Below are 17,363 nucleotides of genomic sequence, written 5' to 3' on the forward strand. Positions count from 1 at the left end.
CCAAGGCTTTTTCCCCCTTACAAGGGAGGTAGCCAAAAAGGAAAAGGCATAAAATCACTCCCACCCATTGCATCCCTGAATACACTTCACACCCCTCCACCCTCCCTTTCACCTTAGCACCTCCTGGATGACAGGTCATCCCTGCACCTTGTCCACTGCCCTGGGTCAGAAGCAGTGTCGCAAGACACAGCACATACACAACAAGGCTGCTTCATTAAATCGGCGACCCCCCCTCTCCGTCCCCCCATGCATAAAGGAGAAGACGGGGAGAAATCCCACCATTCTCCATTCACCCCTGTCTTCTGTCCTCTCCCGTCCTTCCTCAACAGACATTCCCCTCTTCCCCAAAGCCCCCTTCACCCAATCCATCCACCTCATCCTAGGACGCCCCTTCATGTTCACTCCCTCCACATCTGCCTTCCATACCTCTTTTACTAGTCTTTCTTCACTCATTCTTTCCATGTGTCCAAACCATCCTAATACTCTTTCATCAACCCTATCTCCCAACCCCCTTTCCACCCCTGTTCTCCTCCTCACCTCCTCATTTCTCACTCTATCCAGCCTAGTAACCCCCATCATACTTCTCAGGCACCTCATCTCAAACACATTCAAACTCCTTCTCTCTTCCTCTCTTATGTTCCATGTTTCTGCCCCATACAGTGTTGTTGGCACAGTCACTCCTTCATATAGTCTCCTCTTAGCATCCATTCCCAAATGTCTATTCCTCATTACACTTTTTAATCCACCAAGGCATTTACTCGCTTCTCTCAATCTACATTCTACCTCCACCTTCACTCCACCTTTTCCTACCACATTTGCACCCAAGTATCTAAAACTATCCACTTACTCCAGTCGCTCTCCCTTAAGGGGGTACGCGACACCTGGAGGTCATTTTCTAAAATATTTAGAGTAAAGAGCTGAAACTTCTCAGGTAAATAGGTATCCATATTGCCTACATTTTAGGTGAAGCAGAATGATGTATGTACACATGTACATATGTACACATGTACACATGTACGTATACCAGTAGCGACATTTAAAAGTGCACAGCATCATAATACGTGGACCAATTTGTTTTATATTTTGGCTATGATTAGTCAGTAGGCACACCTAGGGCCGGTCATTGAGTAATTGAACAATTTCCTTTATACTTTTGCATACAGGCATTTCAATTTTAATGGCTGGCAAAAATCGTGAAAAATACAATTTTTTTGCTCTTGTTTCCATTATTACTCCGAACTCTTTCATCCTATTCAAAATATTCGAACGATCGGCCCTAGCAGTTACTAAAAGTAATATTCCCTGTAAAGTTTCATTTAAATCTAATGTATATTAGATTTTTTATGATTAAAAAAAAGTAGGAAAAATATCGAACGGAGATATGGCAACTTGAAATATGAATATACAGTATCTGTAACTTGCTTATAGTTTCACCAATTTGACTGATTTTTTTCATGGCTTAATTCGTATTATATAATAAGTACAGTAAAAATTATCAACATATTTTAATTATAAGTACTTTAAATACTGAAAAACTAAAGTATAAGTATGTCACAGTAGTGACGACGCACAGACGACAAACATCATATAATTTGCTTTTTTGCACCTTTGGCAGTTTCTTCATATGAAACCTCTCTGCTGGGGGTCTTCAGGGTATCTAAATCATTGGAAAGAGGTTTATTTTCCAGTAGTGGGCACCTTCTCTTTCCTCATCAGATTCCCCTCGCCAATCTATGTTGGTAGGCGCACCCCCCTCCAGCATCATATGATGTCCCTTCTTCTTTCTTCTTCCTGTATAGCCTTGATCTTTTTCCTCTTGCTTTCTTCTTTGGATTTAATCTTCCTCTTTGAATTGTTTAGTCTAATGTTGTCCTTTACCTCTGTCACCGTCACAGAGGTGCAGGTGAGGGCGGTGGTGGAGTGAGAGGTGGTGAGATCTTTAGTCGTCTTTGACTGCTTGCCATCTTTAACTGCTGTTTTTTGTCATTGTGATGTTTCTTTTGTTCTTTTTGCTACCCATGATGACTGTACTAAAGAGTAATATGTACTAGCTAAAGTAATAGATTTCAATGAGAGCTCATGAGACATGCGTACTTCCCTTTTCAGAGCTAGCCGGTAACTAACGCTTAGTTTCGCACAAAGTTGGCGAAATATTCTCCCTCCACCTTCCTCCCTTCCCCTCCACAATCGTATTGGCCGTTGATACACTGGGCGAGTGTAAATTCAATCAAATCTCAACGTTATTCGCTGCGCCTGAAGGTCCTAAGTGGCAAGCCTCCTTCTAGTGTGGGTTGCGCCTTTAAATCTGTCCCTTTAATCCTCACCCAGGACCTTTAAATTGCGCGCGGCTGGAAAATTATTTGTCGGGATTTATTTCTAAGTGGTATACGAACATTTTGAACACAGTTTTGAAAAATGCCATATCTTGACCAAATTCACCCCCCCCAGGTGTCGCGTACCCCCTTAATGCTCACTTCCAGACTACTGCCACTTTCACCCCTTGTACATCTCATCACCTTACTTTTATCCACATTTATCTTCAGCTTTCTTCTATCACACACTATCCCAAACTCTGTCACCAACTTCCTCAATCCCTCTTCCAATCCTGCCACAAGCACAGTGTCGTCCGCAAACAACAGCTGGCTCACCTCCCACTTTTCTCCATTTTCTTTAACCATCTCCAATCCCTGACCCACTACCCTTGCATTTACCTCTCGCACCACCCCATCCATGTATAAGTTGAACAGCCAGGGCGACATAATGCATCCTTGACAAAGTCCCACCTTTACCTCGAACCACTCACTCTCTCCATTTCTAATCCTGACACAAGCTCTACTACTCTCATAAAATCTCTTGACAGCTCCTACAAGCTTTCCTCCTATCCCGTATATCCGCAAAACCTCCCACAATGCCTTTCTGTCTACCCTGTCATAAGCCTTTTCCAGGTCCATAAAGGCCCAAAAAACATATATATATATTTGTGATGTGGTAGGACTCTAAGATAACAAACATCTTCATTATATCAAGCAAAAAATAAAATGATACTGACATGAAAAACAGAGATGATTAAATAGATTTTATATGAACAGAAGCAACATCATAAATATAAATCAAATAAGTAGATCTATAAAAGAAAAAATATGAGAGATAGCAAATTGTTATAAGATCAAGAATATATATGCATGTAGTCAGTTATGGAAAATTAAGATTAATGTAAAAGAAATAGTAAAGGCTTAAAAAGACATTCAGTGAATTACTCAGTGAAATATGAATGATACTTGTAGCTATGAATTTCACTGACCTGACTGGAATTTCATAATACCATAGTGGCTGGCAATAGTCTTTGGGTCCTCCCCTAGATCTCTCTGTGAAGAAATGTTAAACTTTTGTTTGTGTTGTATTAGTGTAGGATTGTTTCTGTGTCATCAGCTGAAAGTAGTAGAAGGGGAGCAGTTGCCAGATGTCAGGTGGAAGAAATACAGTTCAAGTTGATACCCATACATCTTTCATCATCTTACAAGACTATGCATTTCTAACCTCAATTTAATCATCTTATTTGCTGTCAAATAGGTGAGCTTTGGATTCTTGTGGAGTTCTGCCGCTATGGAGATTTGCTCAAGTACATCCAGAAGCACCGCAATCATTTTGTCAATCAGCTTGATCCTAATACAGGATTGATTGACCCATCCATCACAATTGCCAGTCCTTTGTCACCTCCAACATCTGCTCGGTGAGACATTTTTCAGTTTTGATTAAGTTTTACTCATCATTCTCAAAGTTGCATTTCCCTTTCAGAATTTATTGAAACGTCTTCTATTTCTTATTTTACTTTAAAAGACTATTTTAGAAATTATAGATCCTTTACTGTGTACTGTTTGATCTGGTATTTCACTGAACCCTCCATTTAATGTATACTTCCATTCAGTGGGTATTGATGTAGTGGAAAAAATCTAATGTTCCAAATGCCTGTCCATATTTTTAAATTTCTGTACTAAGTGGACACTGACTGCAGATTTGCAGAACAGACTGCTGGCAACATGGGTGGTACATTGTTTAAACTCCCATTGAGTACAATCATAATGAATAGATCATAACTTTCAAAATGTAGAGTAATTGTATAACCAGGGCATCACATTCTAATTTCTTAATTTGAGTAAATTTCAATGTAACACTTAAATTGATTCACTTTCTCTTTATACCAAAATTTTGTTGGTATAAAGAGAAAGTTGATTGAAGTGTTACATTGAAACTTACTCAAATTAAGTAGAATGTGAGCGGTCATTAGTCTCTGATAAGTTTAGTGTAAAAATTGGTTTCTGATGTTCATAAAGTAGTTTTAAGTGGGACTTGCCTTTATAGACAAATGGACAATTTAAACAGACCAAGGGTTCCCCATTATTAAGTACATCAGATGAAGGGTTCATTGTACATTTTGCATGAAAATATAGTGAAGTACAGGACTTTTGATAGATTTTTCATACAAGTCTTCACCATAGATATCTTATAAGCAAAATGTGATTTTGGCATTACTGTAGTCCCATCTTACATCATGTTAGCCTTATCTTATAGTTCATTTTACATACCATTTTGATAATACCAAATATTCATTATATTTTTCACTGCTGAAACTTTATACTGGTATTCCTATGCATGCTTTTAATGACATGTTTATGAGTGCTTTGTGCACAATTACCTCCTCTTCACAATTAAATTCCAGTACTAACTTTTTCATTAGGCTTCTCTGCCAAGAAGCAGGTGAAACATTGCAATTAGAAAGGAAAAGACTGTATGGGACTTTAGAAAATCAATTTTGAATGCAATGTTTTTTCAGATATATACTGTACTGTACATATTATATGTGAGGATGATATCCTTTTGGAAACCTTTAAAACATATTTGTATTTTGTCATTGAAATACATTTACATATGTTCAAATGTTGTCATTCAAATAGAGTTTATATATATTTAAATGTTGTCATTGAAATACAGTTATATTCATATATTGTCATTGAAATACAGCTTACATATATTCATATATTGCCATTGAAATACAGTTTATATCAAAATGAAACAAAAGGACCTTATACAAGGCTTGTTTAATGGGATTTTAAGTTGGGATTTGTTGATAACACCCAGGAGTATTATGATAGTACATTCTTCAAGAGAATTAAAAAAAATTGCTTTACTATATTTCATTTGTATGCAATTGAGTCAGGTGTATGTGATTTCATTTCATAATCTTTGAATTTATTTCTTATTTATTTTATGATAACTTGTTACCACAACTGAAAGAATTGTCCTCAGTTTTGTACTTTTGTATAATTTCAATATGCCCATATTTATTGTAACATTGTGCCTTTATATAAATGTTTCTTTACCATTTGTGACCTTGAATTGGGTGTATCAAATGTAAAGAAGAAAGGCCATCTTAACAAAATATCTTAATGTTTTTTATGTACAGTACACTTGCCAAGGCGATTTTTTCTTTTTCTGCATGCTCCTAAAAGATTTCACACAAATTCTTTTAACATTACATATTATTTGTTGCTTTACAAACTTTTGTTTACCAAATTTAGAGGTGAGGAAAGACTCACATGCATGTCTCTTCCTTCACCTTAAGCCACATGCTTTTATACTAACCATTTTGCTGCTTTATGCATGCATTTTACATTGCCTGCTTATGAATCCTACTCAGCTGAAGAAAATAATCTGCAGTCAGAATGTTAATAACCTAGAGTACCATAATTTAAACATTTCATATTTAATTTTCAATGTTTTACTACTACCAGGGAATTTCATTTGGCTAAAGAAAACTTCTTACTATGGAATGGTTAAAACCTATTTTAACCATTCATTTTTATATATGTGTTTTTTTTATATCTTACAGTAGTCAACCTGCTTGTGAATTTTCATTTTCATTGCAAAATTTAGTTGTTGTTTTTTCCATCTCAAGATAACTTCACAGAAATCTTAGAGGAAAAAATCTGTCATCATAGATGTTTCATATTTTAAACTTATTAAGAAATATTGCATAATGACATCAACTACAATAGCAAATTGTTTTGTGTGTGAGTGGTCACTAGAGGCAAATGTGGTGTAATCAGTAAGCACACCTGCCGGGACAGTGGGAGAGCCCAATTTTGATTCCCAGGCAGTGTTAGCTTTTCAGTGGTGCTTCTTACCCAACATGGCACAGTGAGTAGGACCCCACAGTGGTCCACATTCCTAGACTGGTGGGGCCCAGGGAAGGGAGATGTGTGAGTGGTCACCGTAAATAAACAATAAATAAAGCTTTAATGTACTGTATAAAAGAGGGAAAATACACGAAAATAAAGATACATGTATTGCTGGACATTGTACATACAGTACATCTACGTATATGTATACACTTTCGCTTAATGACCAATTCGGTTAACGACGGCGCGCTGGTCCCAATTGTCGTCGTTAAACGAGGAGTGGTTGTACTTACTAAATTAAATTTTCTTAAAGTCTCCTATTTGCCTGAACTCAAACACAAGGTCATTGTTTTATTTTGTATGAGCAAGTCTTACAATAGGTCATTGCAAACCTATCATTTCTTCATGGTTTGTGCAGTCTTGAACTTTGACACTACTTCTCATACTTCTTCATTCCACACAAGTGACCTGGGTTGTCGTGGAGATGCACACATCTCCATCCTCAGAGGCCTTGTTCATTTTTGGCGGGAAGTCTGGTATCCCTTTCCTTTTTGAACCGGCAACTGATAATCATATTTTACTACCGTTTCTACTACAACACAAACTACACACATCATATTTACAGAATTATGAAAGACATGGAAGTCCTTGACAGAGAAGATTTATTAAAGTGGGATAAAAGAAAAACAAGGGGACATGAAAAGAAACTCAAAAAGAATAGTTAAAGAAGAGATCTGAAAAAAAAAAACCAGTTTTCCACACAGAATGGTGGATGTCTGGAACAAATTGGATGAAACAATAGTGGGTAAACACCATACAAGAATTTAAGAACAAACTAGATGTTGCAAGATATAAAGATACAAGCATAGCTCCCCTTCCCGTCAATACATACATTACATATCCCCCCTCCATGGGAAAAAAATTTAAATCTGTGAAGCAAGGCTTGAACATTATATGTCTGGGCATGACTATGTATCAGCCACCACATTTAATTTTCCAGGTATGTGGAGAATGCCTTGGTACATTTACAGAGTAACACTTGAATCTCTTCATGCATTGACCCCCTGAATGATGACAGAGCTCCCTCTGATGTCTCACTCACATCTGACCTGTGTAAAATTCATAAAAAAAAAAATCAAAACCCCTATTGTCTAAATCAAAATACCCATCACCTCATTCTGTCTTAATCACACAGATTTCTTCTGGAACCTCTCTGTGAAATGTTTTTAATCTATTTACATGCATCTGTTGCACTCCTGCTCTCCTATGGGATTACCTACTATATCATTATCACTACCTTTTTCTCTCCAGCACCTTGAATAGTCCTTCATATTTTGGATGAAGTGAAGTAATTTTCTGTCGTGCCTAAATTTGCACATACTCACCAACGTTGAACTCTCTCTAAACTGCTTTCCTATCATAATATAATTTTGTAATTTCTTGAGCTTTTTCTAAATTCTTTCTAGTTCCCTAACTTAGTTCAGTTTTTTTAAGTTAGTACCCACAAACTTCAAATATGGAGATTCACCTTCAGATCCTATTTAGAAGATTTGCTCATACAAAGAGGCAAGGGGGGCTCTACCAAACATTAAGTATAAAGGAGAAACCTTCACGTTTAGTTATTCTAGTGGCATACAATAACAAATCTATCCCTTCATCCCAGTCCTTCTCACTCTAAAACAAATCCTCTAATCATGCGTTTAAGGGTACCATGAAACTTCTAAAGAATACCATAAATTTATGAAAAAATAGTTAAAAAAATAACAGACTATATATCTCAACTTGTAGAAAGGTCTAAAAGAGATAATAGTCCAATTGAAACCCAAAACAAAATTTGATTAAGTTTGGTCAATGAAGACTGTACCCGATTCAAATGATTCCTTTCCTATACATTACAGTTGAGTAAATACAACATATCTGGAATGGAGGACCTTTGGCAGGAACCAATGAGAGCAATTGATTTCTATTGTTGCTCTGTTGTTATGATTCAGTGACACTAGGAGTAGAATAATAACAGTAATAATATTACTGTCATGCTGTGTATGAGAGCTGTTGATTCTGTTGTATCTAGTCTTTAGCTGATGAGACCTGGATTAAATTTTGTATTCAGATTTGAAAAGAATAGCATATAGAGTATTAAGAAGATGAAACATTTCACAATTTATCTTCCTGTAATGGTTATTTACATACTGGCATTCAGATATTCACATTTTTTTCAAAAAAACATTCTCAAAGAAATTCCCTACTGTATGGCTTTAGCATAGACAAGACTAACCCCAACACCACTACAACATTCATCCGCTAATACAGGCCTGGTTATCGTAGTTTACCCCAAACGGACCCAGATGGATATTTATCTCCAAGCTCCCCTGCCTTTCCTGTTTTCAAGTTTGGGTCACTCCCAAAGGGATTTAATTCTTCAGCACCATCATCAGAAGTCACCACAAGTCCCACTCATAATTGCAATGCATCAGGTGAGTTTCTTTAATCAATGTATATAAAGATTTGCATATTTATTCTAATCTTATTTATACAGCTCCACTCACTTATTCAAAACCAAATTTCTCAATCCCTCCTCTGTTCCTGCCACAAGTGCAGTGTCGTCAGCACAGTTCTCCATTTTCTTTAACCATCTCCAATCCCCAACCCACAACCCTTGCATTTACCTCTTGCACTACCCCATCCATGTATAAATTGAACAGCCAAGGTGACATAACACATCCCTGATGAAGTCCCACCTTTATATCAAACCACTCACTCTCTCCATTTCTGATTCTAACACAAGCTTTACTACTTTTGTAAAAACTTTTAATGTTCTTAAAAGCTTTCCTCCTATCCCATATATCTGCAATACCTCCCACAATGCCTTCCTGTCTACCCTGTCATAAGCCTTTTCCAAATTCATAAAACCTTAGAAAATATCCTTATCCTTTCCTAAAGCTTTCTCACATATCTGTCTTACCACACATATGTCTTACATATGTCTTACCATATCTGTCTTACCACTACCTGTCCTAAACCCACACTGTTCCTCACCAATTACTCCCTCTGCTCCTCTCCTAATTCTCTCAATCAAGACCCTCCCAACTACACTTAACAAACTAATCCCTCTGAAACTACTACACTCACACTTGTCCCCTTTTCCCTTGTAAAGTGGAACTATACAAGCACTCCTCCAGTCCTCTGACATTCTACCCTCTCTCAAACAAACATTAAATAATCTCACCAGCCAGTCCACCATCACTGTACCTCCTTTTTTTTAGACACCCATCCAACCCAGGTGCCTTACCTGCTCTCATCATCTTAACAATTGCCTTCACTTCATCTTTCCTTATTTCTCCTACATTTTCCTCACTCATCAGTCATTTTCTTAGCGCTTCCCACTGCAACAATCACTCCTTCATATAACCTCCTCTTAGCATCCATTCCCAGATATCGATTTCTCATTACACTTTTTAATCCACCAAGGCATTTACTCGCTTCTCTCAATCTACATTCTACCTCCAACCCCACTCCTCCCTTTCCTGTCACATTCGCACCCAAGTATCTGAAACTATCCACTTCCTCCAGTTTCTCACCCTTAATGCTCATTTCCAGCCTACTGTCACTCTCTCCCCTTGTACATCTCATTACCTTACTTTTGCCCACATTTATCTTCAGCTCCCTTCTTTCACACACCCTCTCAAACTCTGTCACTAACTTTCTCAATCCCTCCTCTGACCCTGCAACTCCCTAAAATACTCTGCCCAACTTCCTCTTACTGCCTTCTCTTCCATTATCATCTCTCCATCTGCACCTTTTACCTTATCTTCTCTACTTAATTCACCTTCTCATCCTCTCTTAATTTCTTTCCAAAACATCTTTTATTACTTTTAAATTTTCTGTCATACTCTTACTCCATTTCATGTCTGTTCTCCTCTTTGCCTCCTTTATCTTATGCTTTACTTCTCTTTTCTTTGTACCTCTCATATGATTCTCTCATCCTATTTTGTAACCAATCTGTGAATGCTCACTTCTCTTCTACAACCTTCTTTGTTTCCTCATCCTACCATTCACTACCCTTCCTTCTATTTCCTCCTGTCCTCCTTGTTCCACACACCATCTTTCCACACCTTGTGACTCCCTCCTTGAACCATCCCCATTCCTCCTACACTCCTAGTTCTACTCTATCCTTCACTCCCTCCCATTCCTCTCTGAGCTTCTTCTTGTATTCTTTCTCATTTAAGCAGTTCACCTTAAGCACCTCCCTACCTTCAGTCCTTTTCCTCTTTCTCCATCTATCCTCCACTCTCATCATAGCTTCCTCCAAAATATTATCATATATTCCACCACTCTCTCCCCTTAGAACATGTACATCCGTAACTCTTCTTATTATACTCCTGGTTACCACTATATAGTCCATTAATGCTCTACCACCCTTCTATCCACCACCCTCTTCCATGTGTACTTATGCTTGACTTTCTTCCAAAACACTGTATTTGTTATGATCAACTCTCTTTCTGAATACATCTCCACCATCAACTCTCCACTATTTTTTCCTGGAACTCCACACTTATCAACCACTCCATCTATTGGTTCATTTCCAACCCTAGCATTAAGGTCTCCCAATACCACTACACTGATATTTCTCCCTAATCCATCTATGCACTCATGTAAATCTATCCAAAAACCTCCCCTTCCTCTACACTCTTCTTACTACCAGGCCCATATGTACTTACAAAAACCCACATTTCCCTTCCCAGTTTCACCTTCATCCACATGAATCTTGAAGAAACCTTCCACTCCACTACACACTTACCTATCTCTTCACTTACTAGTATAACCACCCCTTCTCTCCCTCATCCTCTCTTCATTCCTGAGATCCTACCAACGACATGCCCAAACTCAAACTCACCCCTCCCTTTCAACTTAGTTTCACTCAATGCCAACACATCCATCTTCCTTCTCACAAACATACTGCCTATCTCTTCCCTTTTACTCTCATCTGTACCACACCCATACACATTAAAAGACCCAAACCTTAGGGTTCTGGTTAGAAAACTCCTCCCAGACCCTCTTATGCCTTTACTTTTTTCAGTAATGTCCCTTGTGGGGTTACAGGGAGAAGAATGCCTAGTCCTATCCCTGTCCCACTTTTGTCACCTCATATGACTGAAATGGAAAGACTTGGTGGCAATATTCTTTTCCCCCACCACAGGGTTCAGCAAAATGAGAAAATGAATATTCAGAGAAATTGTATGGGACAGTAACAAGCATGGGGGACAGAATAATGGAGGGACAGTCACAGTATAATAAAGTATCATCATTTCTCTATGAATAGATATTTCCCCTACCCCAGACAAAAGGTGTGACTCTGGTCCATAGGGATGCCCCATATAGCCCCAAAAGTATCAGCTGCGTGCTACTTATTAGCTTTTAACCCCACAATAACATGCAGCCAATACACCAGATGAGGATTACATGTATTTCAATTAGTGCAATGCTGAAAAATCATAGTGATATTGAAAATCAGAGAACATTGATGTGTAGAAATATCTAATCTTATTCATAATTTTTTTCAATTGATATAAATTCAACACCATGAAGCTGAACCTTTGTAATCTAATGTTCCTGATACTTTTGGAACCATAGCCATTTTATATCCAGATGCTTTGAATATTAAAATAGATTAGCTTTGAAGAAACTTTTTCTAGGAATTATTTGCAGTGATTATTGAATGAACCTAATATTTACTCAAGAAATTTTCTGCAAAAGCTACATGGTTGTTTGTGAAAAATATGTTCATATTCTAATTAAGAATATATATTACTTCATCTTGAAGGCCGTCAGTATGTAGGCAATCCTGGTTATGCCTCAACTCTTCAAGCCCCAGGTGTCAACTCTTATGGTTACTCAGTCCCACCTGACAATGGTAATCGATCAGTGTCACCAGCAGGACCTACTTTACCTGTAAGGACCAGCTCTATTGGAAGTGGATCAGTTCCTTCACTGCCTACAGGTTACCGGCAGGTGGTTAATACAGACATGACTGTGGTCTCCATGGCACCAACAAGACCAATGTCACCTACAGGTAATTGCCTCAGTTGTCTAAAAAAAAAATTATGTTTACAAGACTACATAATTTTTGCTTCCCATAAATGCCTATCTCATTTGTTTCTATAAATTATGAGCAACAGAGACTATCAATGAATTAATGGTTATTTATTGCTTTATTTTGTATAGTTTGTGAGGTACATGCATACATACCCAAAAGGCTTTTTCCCCCTTACACAGTATATGTATATTTAACCTGTATGATATAATGACACCTGACATATAACGGTAGAACATTACTCCAGTATAAACTTATATATAACCATGTTCTCTGCTAAAGGTTCAACAGTCCCAAGTGAATGTCCTGTGGACTCACAAGGCAATCCTTTTGTATACGAGTATGGAGATGTTCCAGGGGAAAATGTACCAATCACTACATCAGACCTGGTATGCTGGGGATGGCAGGTATCAAAGGGAATGGAATACCTCAAGCAGCGAAAGGTGAGTTGATCTGAAGGCATCTTCCAGAAAAATCAACATGCATATTTTACTAAATTTAAGTCCCAGATTAGACAGAAAAACAGATCTATACACATATATGTTTGAACTCTACTAGGCTTACTTGACACCTCAATCAAACAACGCATGCACACATGGTCAATCTCTTGGGATCATTGGAAGTGACAAAAGCTTCAAGACCTGTTGGGATCAAGATTCAGCCTAATTACATGCTCATTATATCTGACACCAGATAATCAGAACTTCACTGTATATATATATATATATATATATATATATATAAATATAGATATATATATATATATATATATATGTATATATATATTTATATTTATATACACATACATTCAGCACAGATTGTATTGCATACTGAGGAAATATACATAAAAAAAAAATTATAAAATTATTTTAAAAATTACAAAAAATAATGAAACACCTTCAATGCTACTTCCTGATGGGGAAGCCCTTGGCTGACCTACTGGAGTCTCTTGGGAACAGAATCAACCAAATTTTGACAGTGGGAAGCAGGAATTTCCTCCTACACCTTCTGGATGGCTATCTCAAGGTTGGGAATTATAGATGTGTCCTCCTGACAAAGGTGTGCTTTCATGATGCCCCAGAAGTTTTCTATAGGGGAAATATTGGATGACTGACCAGGCCAATCCTCTATGTAATCAACCTCTCTATCACTGAGCCACTTTTTGGCTGCCCTTGAGGTGTGGCAATGGGCACCATCCTGCTGAAGGATCTCACACCTGGTTTTTGTGAAACACTCCCCTGAATTCTCCTGCAGAGGGTTAATATAGCACTCAGAGTTGACAGTCTGGCCCTTAGGGAGTATTACAAGGTTCCCCAAACCACCATAGCCAAGGGCGGCCCACACCATAAGATAGAGTGGGTGCTCAATGTTCGTCACTATCAAGCATGAGTCACACGCTGACACAGTAGGAGACTTCCACACCTTCGTTACCATGTTATCATATTTACAAAAGATCAAACAGTCACTTTGTCGGTCCAAAGGACCTTATGCCACTGAACAAGGCCACAGTCTTTATGATCCTTGGCAAATTGGACATGGTGGTGCCTTTGTTATCACATGCTGTGTGATTTCCAGGCATCATGCAAAGGGCAGGGCACACCCCAAAAGTCAGTGAACACCATGAGGAAAAACAAAAAAAAATTGGTGACAACACAAAAAAAAAAAAAACACTTCTGCTGACAGTCACACACTGACTGGCTTTGTCTTATGTGGATATTACATGGGTGGATGGCTGGTCCACACCAAGTGTGTGTGTGTGTGTGTATATATATATATATCTATATGTATATGTATATATGTATATGTATATTATATATATATATATATATATATATATAAATATATATATACACTCATACCTCGATTTAACGGACCTCACTTTTACGGATTTCGGATGCAACGGACAAAATCTGTAGCTTCCAGATCGTCCGGAGCGACCGGACGCGGTCCGATGTTTCCGCAATTGACCGTCAGATGACCTATGGTCACTTTGTTTACAACTGTGCCTGAACACATGGAGCTGTTTGGTCCGTGTTTTTCGACCTTTTTGGCCCTGTTTTGTGTGTTGTTTGTGAAATAATTCAACAGTTTTTTTAACCATGGCACCTGTACATCCTGTAGAAAAGAGGAAAAGAGTCAATTTAACAGTATTACAGAAGCTTGAGTTGATTAAAAAGTTGGAAAGTGGAGTGTCGGTGAAGCAAGTGTGTGATGAATATGGAGTAAAGAAACAAAATGTGTCTGATATTCATAAACAAAAGGAACAACTTACCCAATATTCGCTGAAGTATTCGGTTGATGAAAATTTTGGACTTGGTACTCTTGGGGTGAAAATTTTGGGCCAGATCCCAGGTATTTACACTAACAGATTGGATAGTGTGCTTAAGTAAAAGTACCATACTGTATTCATTCCTCATTTTTTTGTAATGTAATCGTTGAAATACAGTAGTATCGGAAACTTCGGACAATCGGGTATATCAGACCGGTGTTCCCCCCTTTTAGTCCGTTAAATCGAGGCATGAGTGTATATATATATATATATATATATATATATGTATATATATATATATATATATATATATATATATATATGAGTGTATATATATATATATATATATATGTATATATATGTATATATATATGTATATATATATATGTGTATATGTATATATATGTGTATATATATGTATATATATATGTATATATATAAAATGTATATGTATATGTATATATATATATGTATATATATATATTATATATATATAGATGTATATGTATGTATATATATATATATATATATGGATGTGGTGAAAAGGGATACATTGAAATAATATGGAAGTATATATGATACAATCAAATGTCATAAATTAATTTTAAATCAAATTTGGCCAGTGGAAAAAACAGAGACTTCTATTAGCATAGCTTTTACCCTGTACACTACAACTAGGTAAATATGTACCAAAAATGTAAAGCTGCTTACCTTTGTGAAAATGATCCACACATCTGCCAAGGTCCTGTCACTGCTTGTAGCAACCTACTCTAAAGGAAAAGCCTTTATAAGTCAGAGAATGATGAAGCCACTGGAAAGGATAGTTGTTGATAATTCTGTTCTCTTTGTTTTCAGGTTCTTCATGGTGATCTTGCTTTGAGGAACTTGCTTTTTGCTTACCCTAATGTGGTGAAGATCAGTGATTTTGGTCTGGCAAGAGATATCTACAAGCGCGAATTTTATCAGAAGCAAGGGGATGTGAGTATTGTTGTTAATGTTCTCTTTTTAATCCTTTTCTTTGATTATATTGTAGAGGCAACTTTATGAAAAAGGCAAGTAATTTGTCCCCATACTGACCTGTAGGTAGTATGTATGTTAAGATAATTTTATATATTGCAAATTATTATCTGTAAACCTAGAAATTCATTTTATTTCTTCAGGATCTTATGCCAATCAAGTGGATGAGCATAGAGGCAATCAGAGACCGCATCTTCACTACACAAAGTGACGTGTGGGCTTTTGGAGTTGTGCTTTGGGAGCTCTTTACATTAGGCAACACACCTTATCCAGGTGTAGAGGTCAACCCAAACTTCTTGAAAATGCTTGAAGGTGGTTTTAGGATGGAAAAACCAAAATATGCCAATGATTATTTGTGAGTATTATTCACTGTGACATATGTCATTAAGTTAATGGAAATAATCAGATCTTAATGATAGATATGATGATATAATGATTGTTTCAAGTATACATTGGTGTCTGTAAGATGAACTAATTGGGGGAACTTTTAGATGTCTTAACCAGTAATCTAGCTTAATTGAGGATTGACAGACACATTTATACCCCTGGACCCATAATTCATCCAATCACTAGATTTTTTTAACATGGTACATTTTTTAATATTACATATACATAAATGATGAAAGTGCTAAGAGGGTGACAGTGATGAATAAAGAAAATGGAGAAGAAATGAGAGGGGATGGGCTGAGAGCAGTTGTTGAAATGATGAGAGTGGATGGGGCACCTGGGTTGGATGGGTGTCATGTGGAGTGTCTGAAAAGGGGGGTGCAGTGGTGGTGGACTGGCTGGTGAGGCTATTTAAGGTTTGTCTAGGGGAGGGTGGAGTGCTGGAGGACTCAAGGAGTGCCTCTATGGTTCTGCTTTGCAAGGGAGGGGTGATTTAAATGGGATCAGTTTGTTGAGTGTAATTGGGTAGGCTTGTGGGAGGGTTTTGATTGAGAGGATTGGGGGGAAGAGCAGAGGGAGTGATTGGTGATGAGCAGTGTGGGTTTGGGACAGGTGGGGGTCGCATGGATCAGAGTTTTGTGGTGAGGTGGATACATGAGAAAGCTTTAGGAAAAGATAAGGATGTTTTTTTTACCTCTGGATTCAGAAAAGGCTTATGACAGTGTAAACAGGAGGGCACTATGGGAGGTATTGCAGATATATGGGATGGGAGGAGGGCTGTTAAGAGCAGTCAAGAGTTCTTATGAGAGTGGTAGAGCCTGTGTTAGAATTAGAAATGGAGAGTGAGTGGTTTGAGGTAAAGGTGGGACTTTCCCAGGGATGTGTTATGTCACCTTGGCTGTTCAATTTGTACATGGGTGGTTTGGTGTGAGGGGTGAATGTGGGGATGGTGGGCCAATGATTGGAGATGGTTAAAGAAAATGGAGAAAAGTGGGAGATAAGTCAGTTGTTGTTTGCTGATGATACCATGTTTGTGGATAGGAGGGCATTATGATGTCATGGGAACAAATTGAAAAAGACCATATGTCTCTGAAAAGAAATCTACCCAAGACCTACCATTATTAAAGGATCAAAGAAAAAGAAAGGACTTGATTGAGATATTCAAATCACTAAAGGGGGTAGACAAAGCTGATTTGGAATAGATCATCATCATGAGGTCATGGGAGCAAGTTGAAAAAGACCACATGTCTAAGAAATAGAATTACATTTTCCATAAAGTTATATAAGCTCCTGGAATACCCTAGAATACTTTTAAGAAATAGAATTAAAATGCAAAAAATAATAATAATAATGATGATGATAAAAATAATAATAATAATAATAGTAATAATAATAATGATAACAATTCTAGTGTGCTGTATAT

At 37.4% G+C, this 17,363-nt stretch overlaps 1 protein-coding gene across 1 annotated transcript in view; it reads left to right on the forward strand.

The window, feature by feature from the left end:
- The window catches only part of LOC143022072 (vascular endothelial growth factor receptor 1-like), a gene marked incomplete in the record, with an annotated part of 236,263 nt that overhangs the window by 213,650 nt on the left and 5,250 nt on the right, over nucleotides 1–17,363 (forward strand). The window contains 5 exon segments of the mRNA XM_076180019.1: nucleotides 8,487–8,650; nucleotides 11,998–12,246; nucleotides 12,550–12,710; nucleotides 15,392–15,514; nucleotides 15,697–15,908. Coding sequence (XP_076036134.1) covers nucleotides 8,487–8,650; nucleotides 11,998–12,246; nucleotides 12,550–12,710; nucleotides 15,392–15,514; nucleotides 15,697–15,908 — 909 coding nt within the window.

Source organism: Oratosquilla oratoria, chromosome 43 (genome assembly GCF_046742065.1).
Source record: "Oratosquilla oratoria isolate Oo_2021 chromosome 43, ASM4674206v1, whole genome shotgun sequence".
NCBI classification, from domain to species: domain Eukaryota; kingdom Metazoa; phylum Arthropoda; class Malacostraca; order Stomatopoda; family Squillidae; genus Oratosquilla; species Oratosquilla oratoria.